Genomic DNA, 18,042 nt, shown 5'->3' with positions numbered 1-18,042 from the left:
AGGGAAGGCGCAGACTCGATGGGCCGAATGGCCTCCTGCTGCATTGTAGGGATTCTATCAATAACCAGAACAGGCATGAGAGGCTGAATAGCATCCTTCTGTGCTGTTTGATTCTATGTAAAGTGACTTTGGCTAATTCTCAGTTTGAATGGATGAGCTTTTTAAGATGATTATAGTTGACATGACCTCTGCTGGCTGCTGCTCAGGTAGAAGCAGCAATACCCCAGTCACACTTCAATGACTATCACAGAGATAGTCATGATCGACCCTCTCTGTGGTGAATATTACAGAGAGGGTCGATGAGGCGATTTATTTTTAAAGCTGCGAATTGTTGCAATGTGCTACGCGAAACAGTTGTGGAAGCATAACTTTCAAAAGGAAATTGGATATACGTTTGAAAAAGAAAACAATTGCAGGGCTGTGGGGAAGAGCAGGGAAGTGCAACTAATTTGGTAGTTCTTTCAAAGTGTCTGCACAGGTTTGATGGACTGACTGGACTTCTGTGCAGTAAAATTAAATTCATTTTGTATTACTTGAAATTATAAGCAATATTCTTTACAATGTCAGTTAGATTCGATAGATCTATATTAATACCAGCTATACGGCATAATAGTGTAACGTGTAAAACGCTTTATTACATTTCTTACACCGTACCGCTTTCCTATTCTGTATACTTTCTGACCCAAAATTTCTATTATAATACGGGTGCCTCACTGCGTAATATACCTACTTATTCCTTCAGTCACAACCCTCGGCCGAATATCCCGATATATCACAGCTTTCTTGAGTCACATCCTTGTGTACAGGGCCCCTGTGCAGCCAACCTCAACCGCTGGGACCTTGGGACAAACCCCTTATGCATTTGTGGAAAGACACAAACAATGCTTCACATTACTGAGGAGTACCCCTTCTGCAGACTAAGTGGCGGATTAATCAGCAGCAAATGAGGCAATTGCTTGAGTCAGAGGTTTGCATTGGCTAAATAAATAAAATAATACAAATGCTGTCCCAACATAACAGCCTGATAAGCATCAGTTCCCTCTGTATAATACCCTGAACTATCATACCCCTACTCTGATATAAGACATCCTTTATATAGCTAATAATAATAATAATCATTTATTGTCACAAGTAGGCTTCAGTGAAGTTACTGTGAAAAGCCACTAGTCGCCACATTCGGCGCCTGTTCGGGGAGGCTGGTACGGGGATTGAACCCGCGCTGCTGGCTGTGTTCTGCATTACAAGCCAGCAATTTAGCCCACAGTGCTAAACCAACCCCATACTGCTTGATTTGTGCCAGTTTCCTCTCAGTGGCAATAATATAAATGCAAAATACAATGAATGCTGGAAACCTGAGATTAGAAACAGAAAATTCTGGGACGAATCAGTAGATTTGGCAGCATCTGTGAAGGGAGAAACAGTGTTAACGTTTCAAGTGCGTAAGACTCTTCCACAGCACCCTTATACACCACACCCCTCCGAGTAACACCATATTATACCATCCTTCTGTATAGTGCTGATCTACCATGCCTCTCAGTATGGCAATATCTGTTCCCATATCTCCCCAATTGTACCACTCCCTCTTTCTGTTGCGTGGCTTGTAATATCCGTTGCAGGGTCAGTTCCTGCTCTTTCTTTCAGCTTTCCCGGCATTAAACAGTTAAGTTCTGACTGCATTCTGCTCCTTAACACTCTGTAACTCAGCCTCAATGGTGTTTGAAAGGCTGGCTTTGACATTTCTGCTGAACCCTCTTCGAATCCATGTGCAGTAAGCAGGATTCTTTGTGGTAATCAGTGGCGGCAGGCTGCAGAGAGGCTGGCTCCATTGGAACCCTGTCAGTTACACCTTATCTCATGATTTCAGCAGCTCCCCTCATGTTAACGGTCCCATCATGTGCATGTACTATGCAGAAGAACCAGCCCTTTGTAATCCGGAGACCTTCGAGGCACCTGCCACAGCTCAGTACTTAGGCTGCTGAGTTAATCACAGCTAAATCCCCACCCCCTTCCCTGTCCCATTGCATCTGTTTCCCTGAGAGTCTTGTCCAGAGAATGCCAGAAGACATTAATGGATTGCACATTCACGGGTACAGGCTGTGTTCGGTAATTGCAGTTCTCTGCCAGCTGAAGGGGGATGCTGCCTCCAACATCTTTTCTCTTTGCAGGCAATGGAATCGATGCATGAAAAGGTGATGCCCGATGACCCGCGTTACAGTCAGATGAAATCTATTGGCATGAGGCCAGGCGGACACAGTGGCATGGGACCACCGCCCAGCCCCATGGACCAGCATTCACAAGGTAACAGGCTGTGCTTCAATGCAGAGCTTTTTGTTTTGTTTCAAAGAAAAGAACAACTTGATTGCAAATTATATTATTTTCACACCTCTTGTCTTTGGGCTCCACATACTGACCCAGGGATTGAAGTCTGAATGGACGGTTTCTCTATCTGATTTCATTTCCTTCTTGCAGGGAATTCGGCCACCTGTATCGCAACTCATACTGCCCCATTCATACATCACGATCACCCTTGCAGTGGTGCTTGCTGACCTGCATTGCCTCCAGATCAAGCAGCGCCTAAATTTTAACGTTTCGATCCATGCTTTCAAATCCCACCGTGGCCTTACCAACCCCCACCCCTCCGCACACTCTCTGTCACCTCCTGCATTCCTACAACCAATGATTTCCCTCAATTCTCCTGTTGTGGATAGCTTGTGAACAGTCTGTGCAGCACCTTCACAATTGCTGCATATGTGAACATCCACACAGCTTGAAGGGAACATTGCCTACAGCTCCCTGAGATCTCCTGTCACTGGTTAGGCTTCAGGTTGCCTCGGCTTTAAGCTCTCGAATCCTCTCCATAAACCTCTCTGCCCCTCTACTTCTCTATGCTTCTTAAAGTTGCTCTTCAAAACGCTTTCAGTCACCTGCCTTAACTTCTCCTTCTGTGGCTTGTTATCTCATTTTGTTTGGTAATCCTCCTGTCAAGCATCTTGTGATCTTTAGAATCATAGAATTCTTACAGTGCAGAAGGAGGCCATTCAGCCCATCGAGTCTGCACTGACTTTCTGAAAGAGCACCCGACCTAGGCCCACTCACCCACCCTGTAGCCCCACCTAACCTGCACATCTTTGAAGACTAAGGGGCAATTTAGCATGGCCAATCCACCTAACCTGCACATCTTTGGACTGTGGGAGGGAACCGGAGAAACTGGGGGAAACCCACACAAACAATGGGAGAACGTGCAGACTCAACACAGATAGTCACTCGAGGCTGGAATTGAACCCGAGACCCTGGCACTGTCAGGCAGCAGTGCTAACTACAGTGCCACCATGCTGCCCGTGACACTATTTCTATTAGCTAGCTGGTGAAAGAAGAAACCAGAGCCACTCTTTACTTAGAATAGATTTATTCACAGAATGAAACATGACAGGTATGTATCTCCTGACTCCATTCAACTCGAGTGTCAGTAAGTGTCTTTTCATATATGCTCAGGTATCCACCCAATCAATGCGCTCCACCTATATGTACATAACCACAATTGATATAATTAACACATTGGTCTGTTTTATTATGAATAAACGCTCTATATAAATGCAAGTTGTTGTTTAGTTAGCAGAAAGACAAAGTTTCATCTGTAACAATTCTTTAATTGCAGGTTACCCTTCTCCTCTTGGAAGTGCTGAGCATGCCCCAAGTCCAGTACCCGCTAATGGCCCTTCTTCAGGACCCCCTATGTCCGCTGGACCAGGTGGCGTTCCTATGGATGGCGGGGACCCTCAGACCCTGGGACAGCAAAACCGAGGACCCTCTCCTTTCAACCAGGGGCAGCTGCATCAGCTGAGAGCGCAGATCATGGCATATAAGATGCTGGCGAGAGGCCAGCCCATTCCGGACCACCTGCAGTTGGCTGTCCAAGGGAAGAGACCCCCGCCTGGAATGCAGCAGCAGATGTCATCACTACCTCCACCCTCCACCCCTGGAACGGGACCAGCTCCAGGCCCAGCACCTGGGAACTACAACAGGCCACTCGGTATCTACTTCCTCACTTACTTTGCCAATCGCACTCTTAATTTGCATTGATTGTTAGCGTTAGTGACTGAGCCATGCTCTAGTATCATTCAGACACACTCACACCAGCGACTTCACAGAAAGACAATTGTGCTTCCCTGTCAAACTCACAAGGGTCTCATCTACCGTGATATGCCGTGATGTCTCACACTGCATGCAAAATATTTATATCATATGTATCAAAACCCTTTGTCAATAGATTGCCTGTGATACAAAATGATGAGGAGTTTTGATAGAATAATTAAAGAGGAACAATTTCCATTGACAGGAGAGTTAGTAATCAGAGGACACATATTTGAGATAATTGGCAAAAGAACCAGGAGGAAGGTGAGGAGAATATTTTTTATACAGTGTGTTGTTATGATCTTGAATGCACTGCCTAATAGGGTGGGGGAAATAGATTCAGTGGGGGCGACTCTCCAATATTGGGCCCAAGTGTTCGGGCCGTCGTGAACGCCATCGCGTTTCACGACGGCGTGAACCGGGCCCGGTTACGTCCGATATGGGGGCCAGCACGGCGCTGGAGCGGTTCACGCCGCTCCAGCCTCCTTTCACAGCGCCAAATGGGCGCTGCGCCAACCCCGCGCATGCGCAGTTGGGCTGCGCCATCCTGTGCATGCGCGGGGGACTTCTTTAGCACGCTGGCCCCGACTCAAGATGGAGTCGGTGTTCAGGGACCGACCGCGCTAGAGAGTAGGCCCAGGGTGGGAGAGGCCGGCCCGCCGATCGGTGGGCCCCGATCGCGGGACAGTCCCCATCGGAGGCCTCCCCCCGATGAAGGTTCCCCCCGACCGTTCTCGCAGAGTTCCCGCCGGCAGCGACCAGGGGTGAACGGCGCCGGTGGGACTCTGTCGTATCGGCGCGGCCACTCATCCCATCCAGGCCGGAGAATCGGCAGCCCCGTCGATTCCAGCAACCCGCGGCCGGCGTAAATGTCGCCGATTCTCCGCACCTCGGAGAATTGCGCGCCGGCGTCGTGGCGCGGTTGCGGCGATTCTCCGGCCCGGCACGGGGCTCGGAGAATCACCCCCAGTATCTTTCACTAGGAAATTGGATAAATATTTGAAGGAGAACAGGTGGAGGGGAGTGGGACTAGTTAGATAACTCTTTCAAAGGGCTTGCAACGACACAATGGCCTCTTCCTATGTTGAAAGGCTGACAGCCCCCTTTAACACTACAAACGTTACACGGAATCTCTCAGTGATTTAAAGAGAAGTGATAGGGTAGATAGAGAGAAACTATTTCTGCTGGTTGGTAAGTCTAGGATTGGGCCAAAAGATTAAGCCAAAGCTTTCAGTAGTCAAGTTAGAGAACACTTACCACTTGCAATGGACAGTCTTTGCTCTTTCAGTTGTCAATTTTTAATCAGCAATTCATATTACAGCTAACCAAAGTTATGAAGGGATAGAGGACAAAGATGAGTATATGGAGTAAAGTCGCAGATCAGCCATGATCTGATTGAATGGTGGAAAAGGCTTGAGAGGTTAAATGGCCTCTTCCGATGGTGTTTTCTCTGAGTTTATTTTCAATTGTGCAGTTCACAGTTCTGCAGGTGTTACTAAGGAGGTCCCAGGTTCTTCTCTGCAGGGACCAAGGTAGGTAAGGATTAGGGGCATCATCATCGAACAGTTGACCTGCTTTGTGTCTTTGTCGTAGCCTGGGATTAGCTACCCTTCCCCCCCACCACCTCGTGAAGATGTGCGGTCTGTGAGGGGGGGAAACCAATAACGCAAGAGCCAGACAAATGTCGTGGTGCATGGAATTGGCCATAAGCAAGACCTGCCAAAGTATTGGTGTTCAAACAAGCTTCCCTTTGTTTATCATTTTTTCTGATTCTAAAACAATCCCTGTGCCAGTGTATCCATTTCACTTTCTCTCTCCCCTCATCCCTATTTTGTAGGTATGGGAGGATCCAACATGATGCCTCCAGGATCTGCTGGAGTCAATCAGGGAATGCAGTGCCAGCCTCCTGGTGGCCCCTCAAAACCCTGGCCAGAAGGTAAGCTTCTTTGCTGTTTAGAATTATCAAGGAACCCAATTGAATGGCCAAGGCCCGTAATGCAGTAGGGTACTGGGGGTTAAAAAGGAAGATGAGGTAGAATAGGAAATAGCCCCATGGACTGACCCTGAACTCTAAAAGAAGATGGGTGAGACGGCAGGGTGGCACAATGGTTAGCACCACTGCCTCACGGTGCCGAGGGCCGAGGTCCGATCCCGGCCTTGGGTCACTGTCCGTGTGGAGTTTGCACATTCTCCCCGTGTCTGTGTGGGTCTCACCCCCACAACCCAAAGATGTGCAGGGTAGATGGATTAGCCACACTAAATTGCCATTTAATTGGAAACATTTTTAAAAAGATGATGGGTGAAGGGAAGACTGGGAAACTGTGGATTTCTACAATACCTCGGGTCCTACAAAGGAATGAGTTAGATAAGGTGCGATAAGTTTGATTTCAGTGTAGTGAGGCAGTGTAAAATGGTAGGTTTTTGGAGGAATAAGAGTGGACGGTTTAAAGGATCGCTTTGGTTGAACTTTTGAGGGCAGGTTGTATGAATTTAGCTCGTATTCACTTGCCCAGAGAAGATTGAGGGGTGATCCAAACGAGGAGTTTCATATGTTAAAAGGATTTAGAGTAGATATGCAGAAATTATTTCTTCCGCTGGAATCAGGAACAAGGACACACAGGGCGCGATTCTCCGCCCCCCACGACGGGTCAGAGAATAGCGGGAGGGCCTTCCCGACATTTTTCCCGCCCTCCCGCTATTCTCCCTCCCCCCCCCACCCAACTCCCGACACGAATTGCTGCCGCCGTTTTTTTACGGCCGGCAGCGATTCTCAGCTGATAGATGGGCCGAAGTCCCAGCCCTTTACGCTGTTTTTACGAACGGCAAACAGACCTGGTCTGGCCGTTCGTAAAAACGGCCGTAAAAACTCGCATTTTATAACCATGGCACCGATTGGCACGGCAGTACCACGGCCGTGCCAAGGGTGCCATGGGCCCGCGATCGGTGCCCACCGATCGCGGGCATCGGGCCCGCTGCCCGCGCACTATTTCTCCTTCCGCCGCCCCGCAGTATCCATTCGCGGGGCTGCTGAGGGGCATCCCGGCCCGCGCACGCGCGGGTTTCGCGCAAATACGCGATGACGTCATCCGCGCATGCGCGGGTTGGAGTCTTCCAATCCGCGCATGCGCGGCTGACGTCATATGACGCGTCAGCCGGTGCTAACTCCGGCAAGCGGGCTTAACGAAATTCGTTAAGCCCGTGATGCCGGAGCTTACGGCGTCGGGCTGCTAGCCCCGACCGGGGACCAGAATCGGTTCCCGGTCGGGAAGGGGGGCGCTGGCGTCAAACCCACCCGGGTTTGACGCCAGCCTTACGATTTCTCCCGTTTTGGGAGAATCGCGCCCACAGTCTTAAAAATTAGAATTTAGGCGATAAATCAGGAAGCACTTCCCCGCAGTACAGGTAGTAGAGGCGAAAAGGCTGTGGATGCTGGGGGGCAGCTGGAGCTTTCCAGTCTGAGATTGACAGATTTTTGCCTGATAAGGATATCAGGATATGGGTGGCACAGAAGCACAGTGGTTAGCACTGTCGCTTCACAGCGCCAGGGTCCCAGGTTCAATTCCCGGCTTGGGTCACTATCAGTGCGGAGTCTGCATGTTCTACCCGTGTCTGCGTGGGTTTCCTCTGGGTGCTCCAGTTTCCTCTCACAAGTCCTGAAAGTTGTGGTTGTTAGGTAATTTGGACATTCTGAATCCTCCCTCTGTGTACCCGAACAGGCGCCGAAATGTGGTGACTGGGGGGCTTTCACAGTAACTTCATTGCAGTGTTAATGTAAGCCTACTTGTGACAATTACGATTATTAAAGAGTACGCAATTCATTTCATTTTTTCCAATTAAGGGGCAATATAACGTGGCCAATCCACCTACCCCGCACATCTCTGAGTTCTGAAGGCGAAACACACACAGATACGTGGAGAATGTGCAAACTCCACACGGACAGTGACCCGGGGCCAGGATCGAACCTGGGGGGGGGCAGCATGGTGGCGCAGTGGATAGCACTGCTGTCTCACGGCACCGAGGTCCCAGGTTCGATCCCGGCTCTGGGTCACTGTCCGTGTGGAGTTTGCACATTCTCCCTGTGTTTGCGTGGGTTTCGCCCCCACAACCCAAAAAAGATGTGCAGGTTAGGTGGATTGGCCACATTAAATTGCCCCTTAATTGGAAAAAATGAATTGGGCACTGTAAATTTATTTTTTAAAAAGATGGAACCTGGGACCTCGGTGCCGATAGGCGGCAATGCTAACCACTGCACCACCAAGGCCCCCCCCCCCCAAAATATGTAAGGTCTGGCCAAGAGTCATGTTGCTTTATACTTGACCAGAAAGATTGAAATAGAAAGTGGGGCCAGGGCTGGTGGGGGATGTGTTAACGGTCAAGAGACTCCTGCATGTGCTTCTTGAAGTTTTATATGGGAAATATGAGCTAATTCTAAAATTTCTAAAAGCTAATATTTAGGAGTCAGAAGCAGGTTCTGTCTTCTTTTGACAGATGTGCTGTGATGTAGTTTTTAAGTGCAAACATCAAAACACAAAGTAAGGAGTCATATGACATTTTGAACTAAGAAGTGTTTCCTAATCTTGGTACTGACAGGAAGAGCAATCTGAGGGTTTGATTGCTTCCTTTCATTGAGAGCAATGGGCTTAAAATGTCAGTCAAGTGTAGGTCTGGTGATAGCCAGGCTTTATGCCAGACAGCACCTCAGAATGACAATGCTACATTCTTTTGAAAAGGGAACGAAAGCCGTACGTTTAGGTGATGCCTTTTCATGACTCTGAAAATAACATTCTAGAGCATTTCACACTCAATGAATTATATTTCATTCCAGGAGCTCTTGTTCTGTAGACCAGAGCGGCAGCCATTCTGCACACAGTAATATCTCACCAACTGAAACGAGCGATTAATCTGTTTGGCAGCGTTAGTTGAGGGAGGAGTGTTGGCCAGGAAGAATTCTGTTTTAAAAAAAAATAAATTTAGAGTACCCAATTATTTTTTTCCCATTAAGGAGGAATTTAGCATAGCCAATCCACCTACCCTGCACATCTTTGGGTTGTGGGGCAATTTTGCGTGAGTTGTGGGGGTGAGACCCACGCAATTTAGCGTAGCCAATCCACCTACCCCGCACATCTTTGGGTTGTGGGGATGAGACCCATGCAGATTCGGGGAGCACGTGCAAACTCCACACTGGCAGTGACCTGGGGCGAAGATCGACCCCGGGTCCTCGGCGCCACCTGAAGAATTCTCTTGATAGGGCCTTGGGAACTTTAATATCCCCCTAAACCAGACAGACAGGCGATGTAAAATTGGATTGATGCACACTGGTGGCAATTTTCCTTTGCCATGGAGCAGATTTTTCTTTTCATCTCCTGTGTCAATGAAGAACAGGCTGTCATCCGCCCTTTCAGGCACTGATCATTTAAAAAAGTCAAAGTCAATTCTCTCATGAGAAAGGCTCATCCATGGTTTGACTCCTCTGATAACACAGTATTTCCTCGACTTTCAGTGGCGGCTATGAAGGAGTAAGTCGCACATTTGGTGGCTCCCGCTCGGGTCGGACTTTTGAACCTTTACCCCCGGTTTTGTACCAGACTTGATCTGGAAAATCGATGATAGAGGCAATTGTGTACTGGATTCCCACATCGGTGCTGGAGAGACGGGCTAGAAGTGCTCGCAAAGGCAGAAACAGATGAACAAAGAAGGCTTGGGCTGAAGTTGCAGTGGGAGAAAGCATGGCGGATGACCGGAGCTCTGGCTTGTCCATCCAGGGGTCAACGGTTATCCAGGAGGGCTTCGCCAAGCAGAAGCAGGACTGCTTGGACCCCATTAAAGAGTCAATTGCGCGGCTGGAGCTCAGATTAGATGCCCAAGATCGGGCGATCCAGAAAGTAGAGAAGTCGCTGGCTGACCAGGAGGAACATCAAACTGCGGTGGAGTTGGAAGTGGAGCTGCTGAGAGACCAGCAGAAAATGTTCCTGGAGAAGGTGGAGGACCTAGAGAATAGGTCCTGCCAGCAGAACTTGAGAAACGATGGCTGATCAGCGAAGTGGGGGGGGGGGGGGGGGGGGGGGTGATGAGCCCCCCAACTAGGCTGATCACCTGGAATGCATGAGGACTAAATGGGCCGGTCAAGAGGACATGCGTGTTCGCGCATCTAAGACGACTGAAGGCGGACGTGGTAATGCAACAGGAGGCACACCTTAAAGTAGCTGACCAGATTAGATTAAGGAAGGGATGGGTCGGACAGGTTTTTCACTCGGGACTGGACTCGAAGACTAGAGGGGTCACGATCCTGATCAACAAGCGAATGATGTTTGAGGCAGGAAGAATAGTTATGGATCTGGGAGGCCAGTACATTATGGTCAGTGGGAATCTGGAGGGGGCACAGGTGGTACTAGTAAATGTGCAGGCGCCAAATTGGGATGATGTGGAGTTTATAAAGGGGATGCTGGGGAAGATACCGGACCTGGATTCGCATAAGTTGGTCATGGGAGGGGACTTCAACACAGTTATTGACCCTGGTTTAGACCGATCAAGCTCAAAAACGGGCAGGGTGCCAGCAATGGTGCAGATGGGGTGGGTAGACCCATGGAGATTTGGGCAGCCGAGAGTGAAGGAGTTCTTCTACTAACACGTGCATAAAGTGTACTCCCGGATTGATTTCTTTATTCTGAGCAGGGCTCTACTGGGGGGGGGGTTGGACACGGGTTACTCGGCGATTACAATCTCAGACCATGCCCCACACTGGGTTGACCTACAGGTTAGTAAAGACAGTTATGTCTTTATTACTGGAGGTTAGATGTGGGACTTTTAGCTGATGAAGAGGTGTGCGGGTGGCTGAGGAAATGTATTCAGAACTACCTGGAAGTCAACGGCACGTTTCGGCAGCGGTGGTCTAGGAGGCATTGAAGGCGGTGGTTAGAGGAGAGCTCATCTCGATACGGACCCACAGGGAGAAAGTAGACAGGGCAGAGACGGACCGACTGTAAAGGAGATATTACAGGTCGCTAGGAGCTATGCGGAGACCCCAGAGGCAGGGCTTTTAAGGGAACGGCGGAGGCTCCAGGCAGTGTTCAGCTTGTTAACCACAGGGAGGGCAATAGAGCAGCTGAGAAAGGCGAGGGGGGCGATTTATGAGCATGAAGAGAAGGCAAGCAGAATGCTTGTATAGCAGCTTAGAAAGAGGGAGGGCACCAGGGAGATAGGTAAAGTAAAGGATGGGGACGAAAGCCTGGTTGGAGATTCAGCAGGGGTGAATAAGGCATAAAAGGAGTTTTATTGTAGGCTGTACGGGTCGGAACCCACAGTTGGACCGGAGTGGATGAGGCACTTCCTAGGGGGGGCTGAATTTTCCGAAGGCGGACAGGGGAGCTGGTAGAAGGGCTGGGGACCCCAATCGTGTTGGAAGAGATAGCGGAGGGTCTGAACGCCATGCAGTCAGGTTAGGCCCCGGGGCTGGACGGGTACCCAGTGGGGTTTTATAAAACGTTCTCTGGGATATTGGGGCCGCTGTTGATGAGGACATTCAATGAGGCAAGGGAGCATGGGGCACTTTCCCCGACGATGTCACAGGCCACGATTTCGCTGATCTTGAAGCGGGACAGGAACCCGGAGCTGTGTTGGCCCTCAAGGCCGATATCCCTATTGAATGTGGACGCCAAACTGCTGGCTAAACGTTTGTCCTCTAGGATTGAGGATTGTGTTCCGGACGTTATTGGGGTGGACCAGACGGGGTTTGTTAAGGGAAGTCAGTTGGTAGCCAATGTAAGAAGGTTGTTAATTGTGATCATGATGCCCCGGATGGTAGGGAGGTGGAGGTAGTGGCACAATGGACGCAGAGAAGGCTTTTGATCGAGTGGAATGGGAATATCTGTGGGAGGTACTGGGATGGTTCGGACTTGGGCGGAGCTTTATTGACTGGGTCAGGTTGCTGTATCAGGCCCCTGTAGCGAGCATACGGACAAATAGGACAACATCGGACTATTTTGGGCTGCAACGGGGGACGAGACAGGGATGCCCCCTCTCCCTACTGTTGTTCGCATCAACCATAGAGCCACAGACAATTGTACTGAGAGCTTCAAGGGGCTGGTCCGGGGAGGAGTGGAACAGAGTCTCGCTTTACGCAGATGACCTGCTCCTGTACGTATCGGACCCAGCAGAGGGGATGGAAGAAATCATGAGGATTCTGGGGGAATTTGGCCAGTTTTTGGGGTATAAACTAAATATGGGGAAAGTGAGATGTTTGCGGTCCAGGCGAGGGGACAGGAGAGGCGATTGGGGGAGCTGCCGTTTAGAGTAGCGGGGAGAAGCTTTCCATACCTGGGCATCCAAATGGCGCGGGAATGGGAACAGCTGCCCAACTAAATCTGGCCCGACTAGTGGACCAAATGAAGGACTATTTTCGGAGATGGGACGCGTTCCCGTTGTCACTAGCTGGGAGGGTGCAGACAGTGAAGATGACAGTCCTCCCAAGATTCATGTTTGTGTTTCAGTGTCTCCCCATCTTTATTCCGTGGTCCTTTTTCAAACGGGTCAACAAAGTGATCACTGGCTTTGTATGGGTGGGTAAGACCCCGCGAGTAATAAAGGGGATGCTTGGGGGGGGGCTGGGGGGCTGGCGCTGCCAAGCTTCAGTAATTACTATTGGGTGGCGAATATAGCCATGATCAGGAAGTGGGTGATGGGGGGAGGGTCAGCATGGGAACGTATGGAGGCAGCTTCATGCAAGGGCACCAGCTTGGGGGGCGTTGATAATGGCGCCTCTGCTGTTCCCGCCGGCACGGTACTCCACCAGCCCCATGGTGGTGGCGGCCCTGAGAGTCTGGGGTCAATGGAGGAGACATGAGGGAGCATCGGTCTGATCCCCAATCTGTAATAATCATCGGTTTGTCCCGGGAAGGATGGATGGGGGGTTTCGGAGATGGCAGAGAGCAGGGATTGAGAGGATGGGGGATATATTTATAGAGGGGAACTTTCCTAGCCTGAGGGAGCTGGAGGAGAAATTTGGATTAGCGAGGGGAAACAAATTTAGGTACCTGAAGGTGCGGGACTTCCTACGGAGGCAGGTTTCAACCTTCCCGCTCCTACCACCAACCAGGATTCAGGACAGGGTAGTTCCCAGAGTGTGGGTGGGAGAAGGGAAGGTCTCCGACATCTACAAGGAACTCATGCGGTCAGAGAGGATGCAGACGGAGGAGCTGAAGCGCAAGTGGGAAGAGGAACTGGGCAGAAAGATAGAGGATGGTCTCTGGGCGGACACGTTGAAAAATCCAGGAGGAGAATGAGGCAGACGTTCTGGCCTTCACTTCTCTGGTAGCCCGGAGACGGATATTATTCGCTTGGAGGGACTCAAAGCCCCCAAAGTCGAAGACCTGGCTATCTGATATGGCTAGCTTTCTCTGTCTGGAGAAAATAAAGTTCGCCTTGAGAGAGTCAATATTAGGGTTCGCCCGAAGGTGGCAACCATTTGTTGACTTCTTTGCGGAAAATGAATCGTCAGCAGAAGGGGGGGGGGGGGGGGGGGGTGCGGTTAGCTTAGTTTAGAGTAGGGGGTGAATAAAGGTGGGATATGTAAGGCAGGAAGACGGCTTTTGCGGTATGTTTATAAATTCATGTACATTGTTTATTTTGTTATTGTTGGAAGACCAAAAATACCTCAATAAAATGTTTATTTTTAATAAAACACAATATTTCCTCAGAACACTACTGGATCTCTAATCTCCACGAATGTGTCTGCCCTGGCATCTTGCTGTGGTGGGTTCAAGCCCCTCCCAGAGACTTGAACATGCAATCCAGACTGATACTCGGTGCAGTACTGAGGGAGTGCTTCACTGTCAGAGGTGCCATCTTTCAAATGATGAGGCATTAAACCAAACCTCTCCTGCCCTCTCAGGTGGACAAGATCCCATGGTACTATATGAGGAAAAGCAAAGGCATTCTTGCTGATGTTCAATGGTTAACCCTCAACCAACATAATTTAACTTCTTAACTGGTCATTATTGCATTACTGTTTGTGGGAGCGTGCTGTGCACATATTAGCTGCCCCACAACAACTTTAACATATTAGCTGCCCGTTTCCTACATTAAAATAATGACTACACTGCAAAAGTGCTTCATCGGCTCCGTAGCACTTTGGGACTTCCTGAGGTTGTGAAAGGCGCTATAGAAATGCAAGTCTTTCATTTTTGTTCTAGAATGTGGCTTGAACTCACAAACTTCAAATTCAGACCAAGTGCAGCAGATTTGGAGCTGAGCAGGTCTGGGGAACACCCATCTCCTAGCAAGTGCCAACCAGCCTCATCTGGCCGAGATGGGTAGCATGGCTAACATTTTCCTGTAATCCTCACAACCTTTCTCTATTTCAGGTCCGATGGCCAACGCCACTACTCCAACCAGTGTCCCACAGAAACTGGCACCCCCTCAGCCCACTGGTCGACCTTCCCCAGCACCACCAGCCGTGCCCCCCGCCGCCTCCCCGGTGATGCCTCCACAGACTCAGTCACCAGGCCAGCCGGCTCAGCCAGCCCCGATGGTGCAGCACCATCAGAAACAGAACAGGATCACGCCCATTCAGAAACCACGGGGGCTGGACCCAGTTGAGCTTCTCCAGGAACGGGAATACCGGTAAGGAGAGCTTGACGATATTTCAGGATGGGATGCATGGTTTGTAGGCCGCACTAATCCTGGTGTGGCATATTCAGGGATTCCCACTGGTGTGTTTTGAAATCTTTGTTTACAAATCCCTCCATGGCTTCACTCCTCTCTATCTCTTTGATCTCCTCCAGCCTAATACTCACTAAGATCTTGTTGCTCATCTAGTTCTAGTCCCTTAAGCACCCACGGTTTTAATCACTCCACATTGTCAGCTGTCATCGGCCTAGTTCCTAAACTCTGGAATTCTCTCCATAAACTTCTCCACCTCTCTGTTTCTCTCTCCTGTTAAGACGCCTTAAAATATTTCTCTTTGGCTGCACTTTTGGTCGCCTGCCCTCATGTGGCACTGTCAAATTTCATTTGTTAATGCTCGTATGAAGCGCCTTCCAACATTTTACTACGAGAAAGGCAGGATATAAATGTAAGTTCCTGCTGTGTTGCATGTTTTTTTAAATAGATTTAGAGTACCCAATTCATTTTTCCAATGAAGGGGCAATTTAGCACGGCCAATCCACCTGCCCAGCACATCTTTGGATTTGGGGGTGAAACCCACGCAAACATGGGGAGAATGTGCAAACTCCACACGGACAGTGACCCAGAGCCGGGATCGAACCTGGGGCCTCGGCGCCGTGAGGCAGCAATGCTAACCACCGTGCTGCCCCGTGTTGTGTGTTTTAATGGGGCTCCTGGCATTAGGGTTCCTCCTCGAGCCATCAAAACCTCAAGTGCTCTTTCCAGTGGCAGAAGTACGATCTGGAGTAAGTTAGTGCGCTTTATAGATCCAGCAGTTCTGAGGTGACACTATCCGCATTTAGTGCTCTAAAATAAAGCAGGTGAAGAAGCTCTGTCATGCATAATGTGCCTTTCCATTAATCCCACCAAAAAATAGAATTACAATTGCATGCCTTGTACACCGTGACCAGCGCTATGCTTTAGACCTGTGAAGTGTGCTCCTGAGTTTCTGTCTCAAAATCTTCCTCTGTCCTTTGGCTGTAGTATTCAGAATTGCTCTGCTGATATTTGGTTTTGTTGGCAGGCTACAAGCACGTATTTCTCATCGGATCCAAGAGCTGGAGAACCTCCCTGGCTCACTCGCAGGAGACCTTCGCACCAAAGCAACCATTGAACTCAAGGCCCTGCGACTCCTTAACTTTCAAAGGCAGGTTGGTATCAGGTCAAGAATGCTTCATTTTTCTTCACATCCCTCTTTGCACCATAATGGTGGCCTCACTGGCCTCAAATATCGAAGCCCTTATGTGAGTTCCATTTAGAAGCAGTACTACAAGCTCCCCATTGTGTTCCCTCCCAGACACAAACATTTCTGACAGCACTGTCATGTCAACAGACATCAGGGGAGGCAGTGGCATAGTGGTATTCTCATTGGACTAATAATCCCCAGACCCAGGTTCAAATCCTACCAAGACAGATGGTGAAATTTGAATTCAATAACAATCTGGAATTTACATCTAATGATAACCATGTCATAAAAACCCATCTGGTTTACTAATGTCCTTCAGAGAAGGACAGTTCTTACCTGGGATGGCCGATGTGTGACTCCAGACCTATAGCAATATGGTTGACTCTAAACTGCCATCGGAAATGGCCCTAGCAAGCCACCCAATTCAAGGGCAGGGATGAGATGAGCAAACAGTGCAGGCCCAGCCAGCGACACTTCCATCTCACCCCCAATCCCACACACACAGACTCAGTTTCTTTTCATAGCCTGCGTTTCTGTCCTCTCACTCTCCAACCCCACTGGCGTGTGCAGGCTCACTCTCCGGACACACACAGTCTCATATCCCAGCCCCACTGATCTGCTCTTTCGGGCCAGCTCCACCTGCTGCTCTTGCTTCCCTATTGCCGGCCAGCTCAGTGTTCCTCATTAGCTCTACAAAGCCTCACTGTCTAATCCAGGAGACATGCACCACAGGAACAGGAGGAGGCCATTTAGCCGAGCAGATCTGTGACCTAACTCCATATACCTGCCTTTGTCCCATATCTTGCAATACCTGCAATGCAGATGAAGGCCATTCGGCTATCAAGTTTGCACCGACCTTCTAAAGAACACCCACTCCCCTGCCCCATCCCCGTAACCCCCACCTAACATTTGGACACTAAGGGGCAATTTAGCATGGCCAGGACACCTAACCTGAACATCTTTGGACAGTGGGAGGAAATCGGAGCACCTGGAGGAAACCCACGCCAACGCGGGAAGAATGTGCAGACACCACACAGACAGCCACCCAAATCCAGTCCCTGGCGCAATGAGGCAGCAGTGCTAACCACTGTGCCACCCTGCCACCAATATCCTTCAGTAACTTTGGTTAACAGAAATCAATCTATACAGATTTAAAATTAATTGACCTAGCATTGCATGCCATCTGCAGAAGAGAGTTCCAAACTTCTACCGTTCTCTGCATTCACTCCTGAATGCCCTGGCTCCAATTTTTAAACTATGTCCCCCAGTTCCAGCCTTTCCAACTCTGTCCGCCCAATCCAATCCTTCGAAAAATTTGATGAAATCACACTTTCCACAAATTTGGTTAGATTAACGTCAGTTTATACTACCTGTCCTCCTCCACTCTCCCCCCCCCCCCCCCCCCCCCCCCCACCCCGACATCTTAAGCGTGGCTTATTCTGCTTTTGCCTTTTTATTTCACTTGTCCTCCCGCACGCGGGCATTTTATCGAGACTTTAGAATGGCATAAACTTTAAATGCACGTCTCTCACTGACACACATCATATGGAAATATTGGCATAACTGTGGAATCCCAACATTGCAAAGGAAGAACCTGCCGCGTATCCACTGTACACCTGACATACCAGATAAAACATTACCTACCCCATCTCTCGGGTGACGCTTCTAATCCATAAAAGATCACCAGAAAACAAGGCTCATTATATCAGTGGAGGGAACCTAGATAATGCTGTATGCCTCCTTCTTTTCAGAATTAAATTATGGCAGGTTTGCAACAATTCAGTTTTAATTCATTCACGTTGCAGGCAGCTGCAATACCTCCATTTTACAACAGGTGTCAGCACCGAGCTGGTGGTTGCTCCTGTTCTCAGCAGCACTACCCACAGGTACTTATGAGTACTGCAGCTCAGTGAAATATTTTGATTTTTACTTATACTGGAGTGTGTACACTTGACATGTTAGAGTTATAAGCAATGCACATTTATGGCTTTAGATCAGCGGGCAGTGCCAGTACCTTTATTCGCCAGCCATTGGGGCAGTGGACAATACCTTTGCCCATCGGCTGT

General features: G+C 49.4%; 1 protein-coding gene and 1 long non-coding RNA gene across 9 annotated transcripts in view; one reads left to right on the top strand and one right to left on the bottom strand.

Moving 5' to 3' along the window:
• smarca4a (SWI/SNF related, matrix associated, actin dependent regulator of chromatin, subfamily a, member 4a) overlaps window positions 1–18,042 on the top strand; it is a 115,301-nt gene that overhangs the window by 18,855 nt on the left and 78,404 nt on the right. For all 8 annotated transcript variants that reach the window (XR_005458736.1, XM_038784744.1, XM_038784742.1 and 5 more), the window contains exons 3-7: window positions 2,166–2,298; window positions 3,656–4,030; window positions 5,969–6,067; window positions 14,490–14,748; window positions 15,815–15,941. Coding sequence is in view for 7 of the 8 variants with exons in the window: in XM_038784744.1 (XP_038640672.1) it covers window positions 2,166–2,298; window positions 3,656–4,030; window positions 5,969–6,067; window positions 14,490–14,748; window positions 15,815–15,941 (993 nt within the window). In the remaining variant the exon portion in view is untranslated. The remainder of the gene's footprint in view (window positions 1–2,165; window positions 2,299–3,655; window positions 4,031–5,968; window positions 6,068–14,489; window positions 14,749–15,814; window positions 15,942–18,042) is intronic.
• Window positions 3,390–18,042, bottom strand: part of LOC119957083 — a 110,504-nt gene continuing 95,851 nt past the window's right edge. Inside the window, exon 5 of the long non-coding RNA XR_005458737.1 lies at window positions 3,390–3,518. This is a non-coding gene — a long non-coding RNA (uncharacterized LOC119957083). The remainder of the gene's footprint in view (window positions 3,519–18,042) is intronic.

The sequence above is a fragment of the Scyliorhinus canicula genome, chromosome 25 (genome assembly GCF_902713615.1).
Source record: "Scyliorhinus canicula chromosome 25, sScyCan1.1, whole genome shotgun sequence".
Taxonomy (NCBI): Eukaryota; Metazoa; Chordata; class Chondrichthyes; order Carcharhiniformes; family Scyliorhinidae; genus Scyliorhinus; species Scyliorhinus canicula.
Note: the sequence above shows the minus strand (reverse complement) of the source record. Positions and strands in the feature narration are given on the sequence as shown.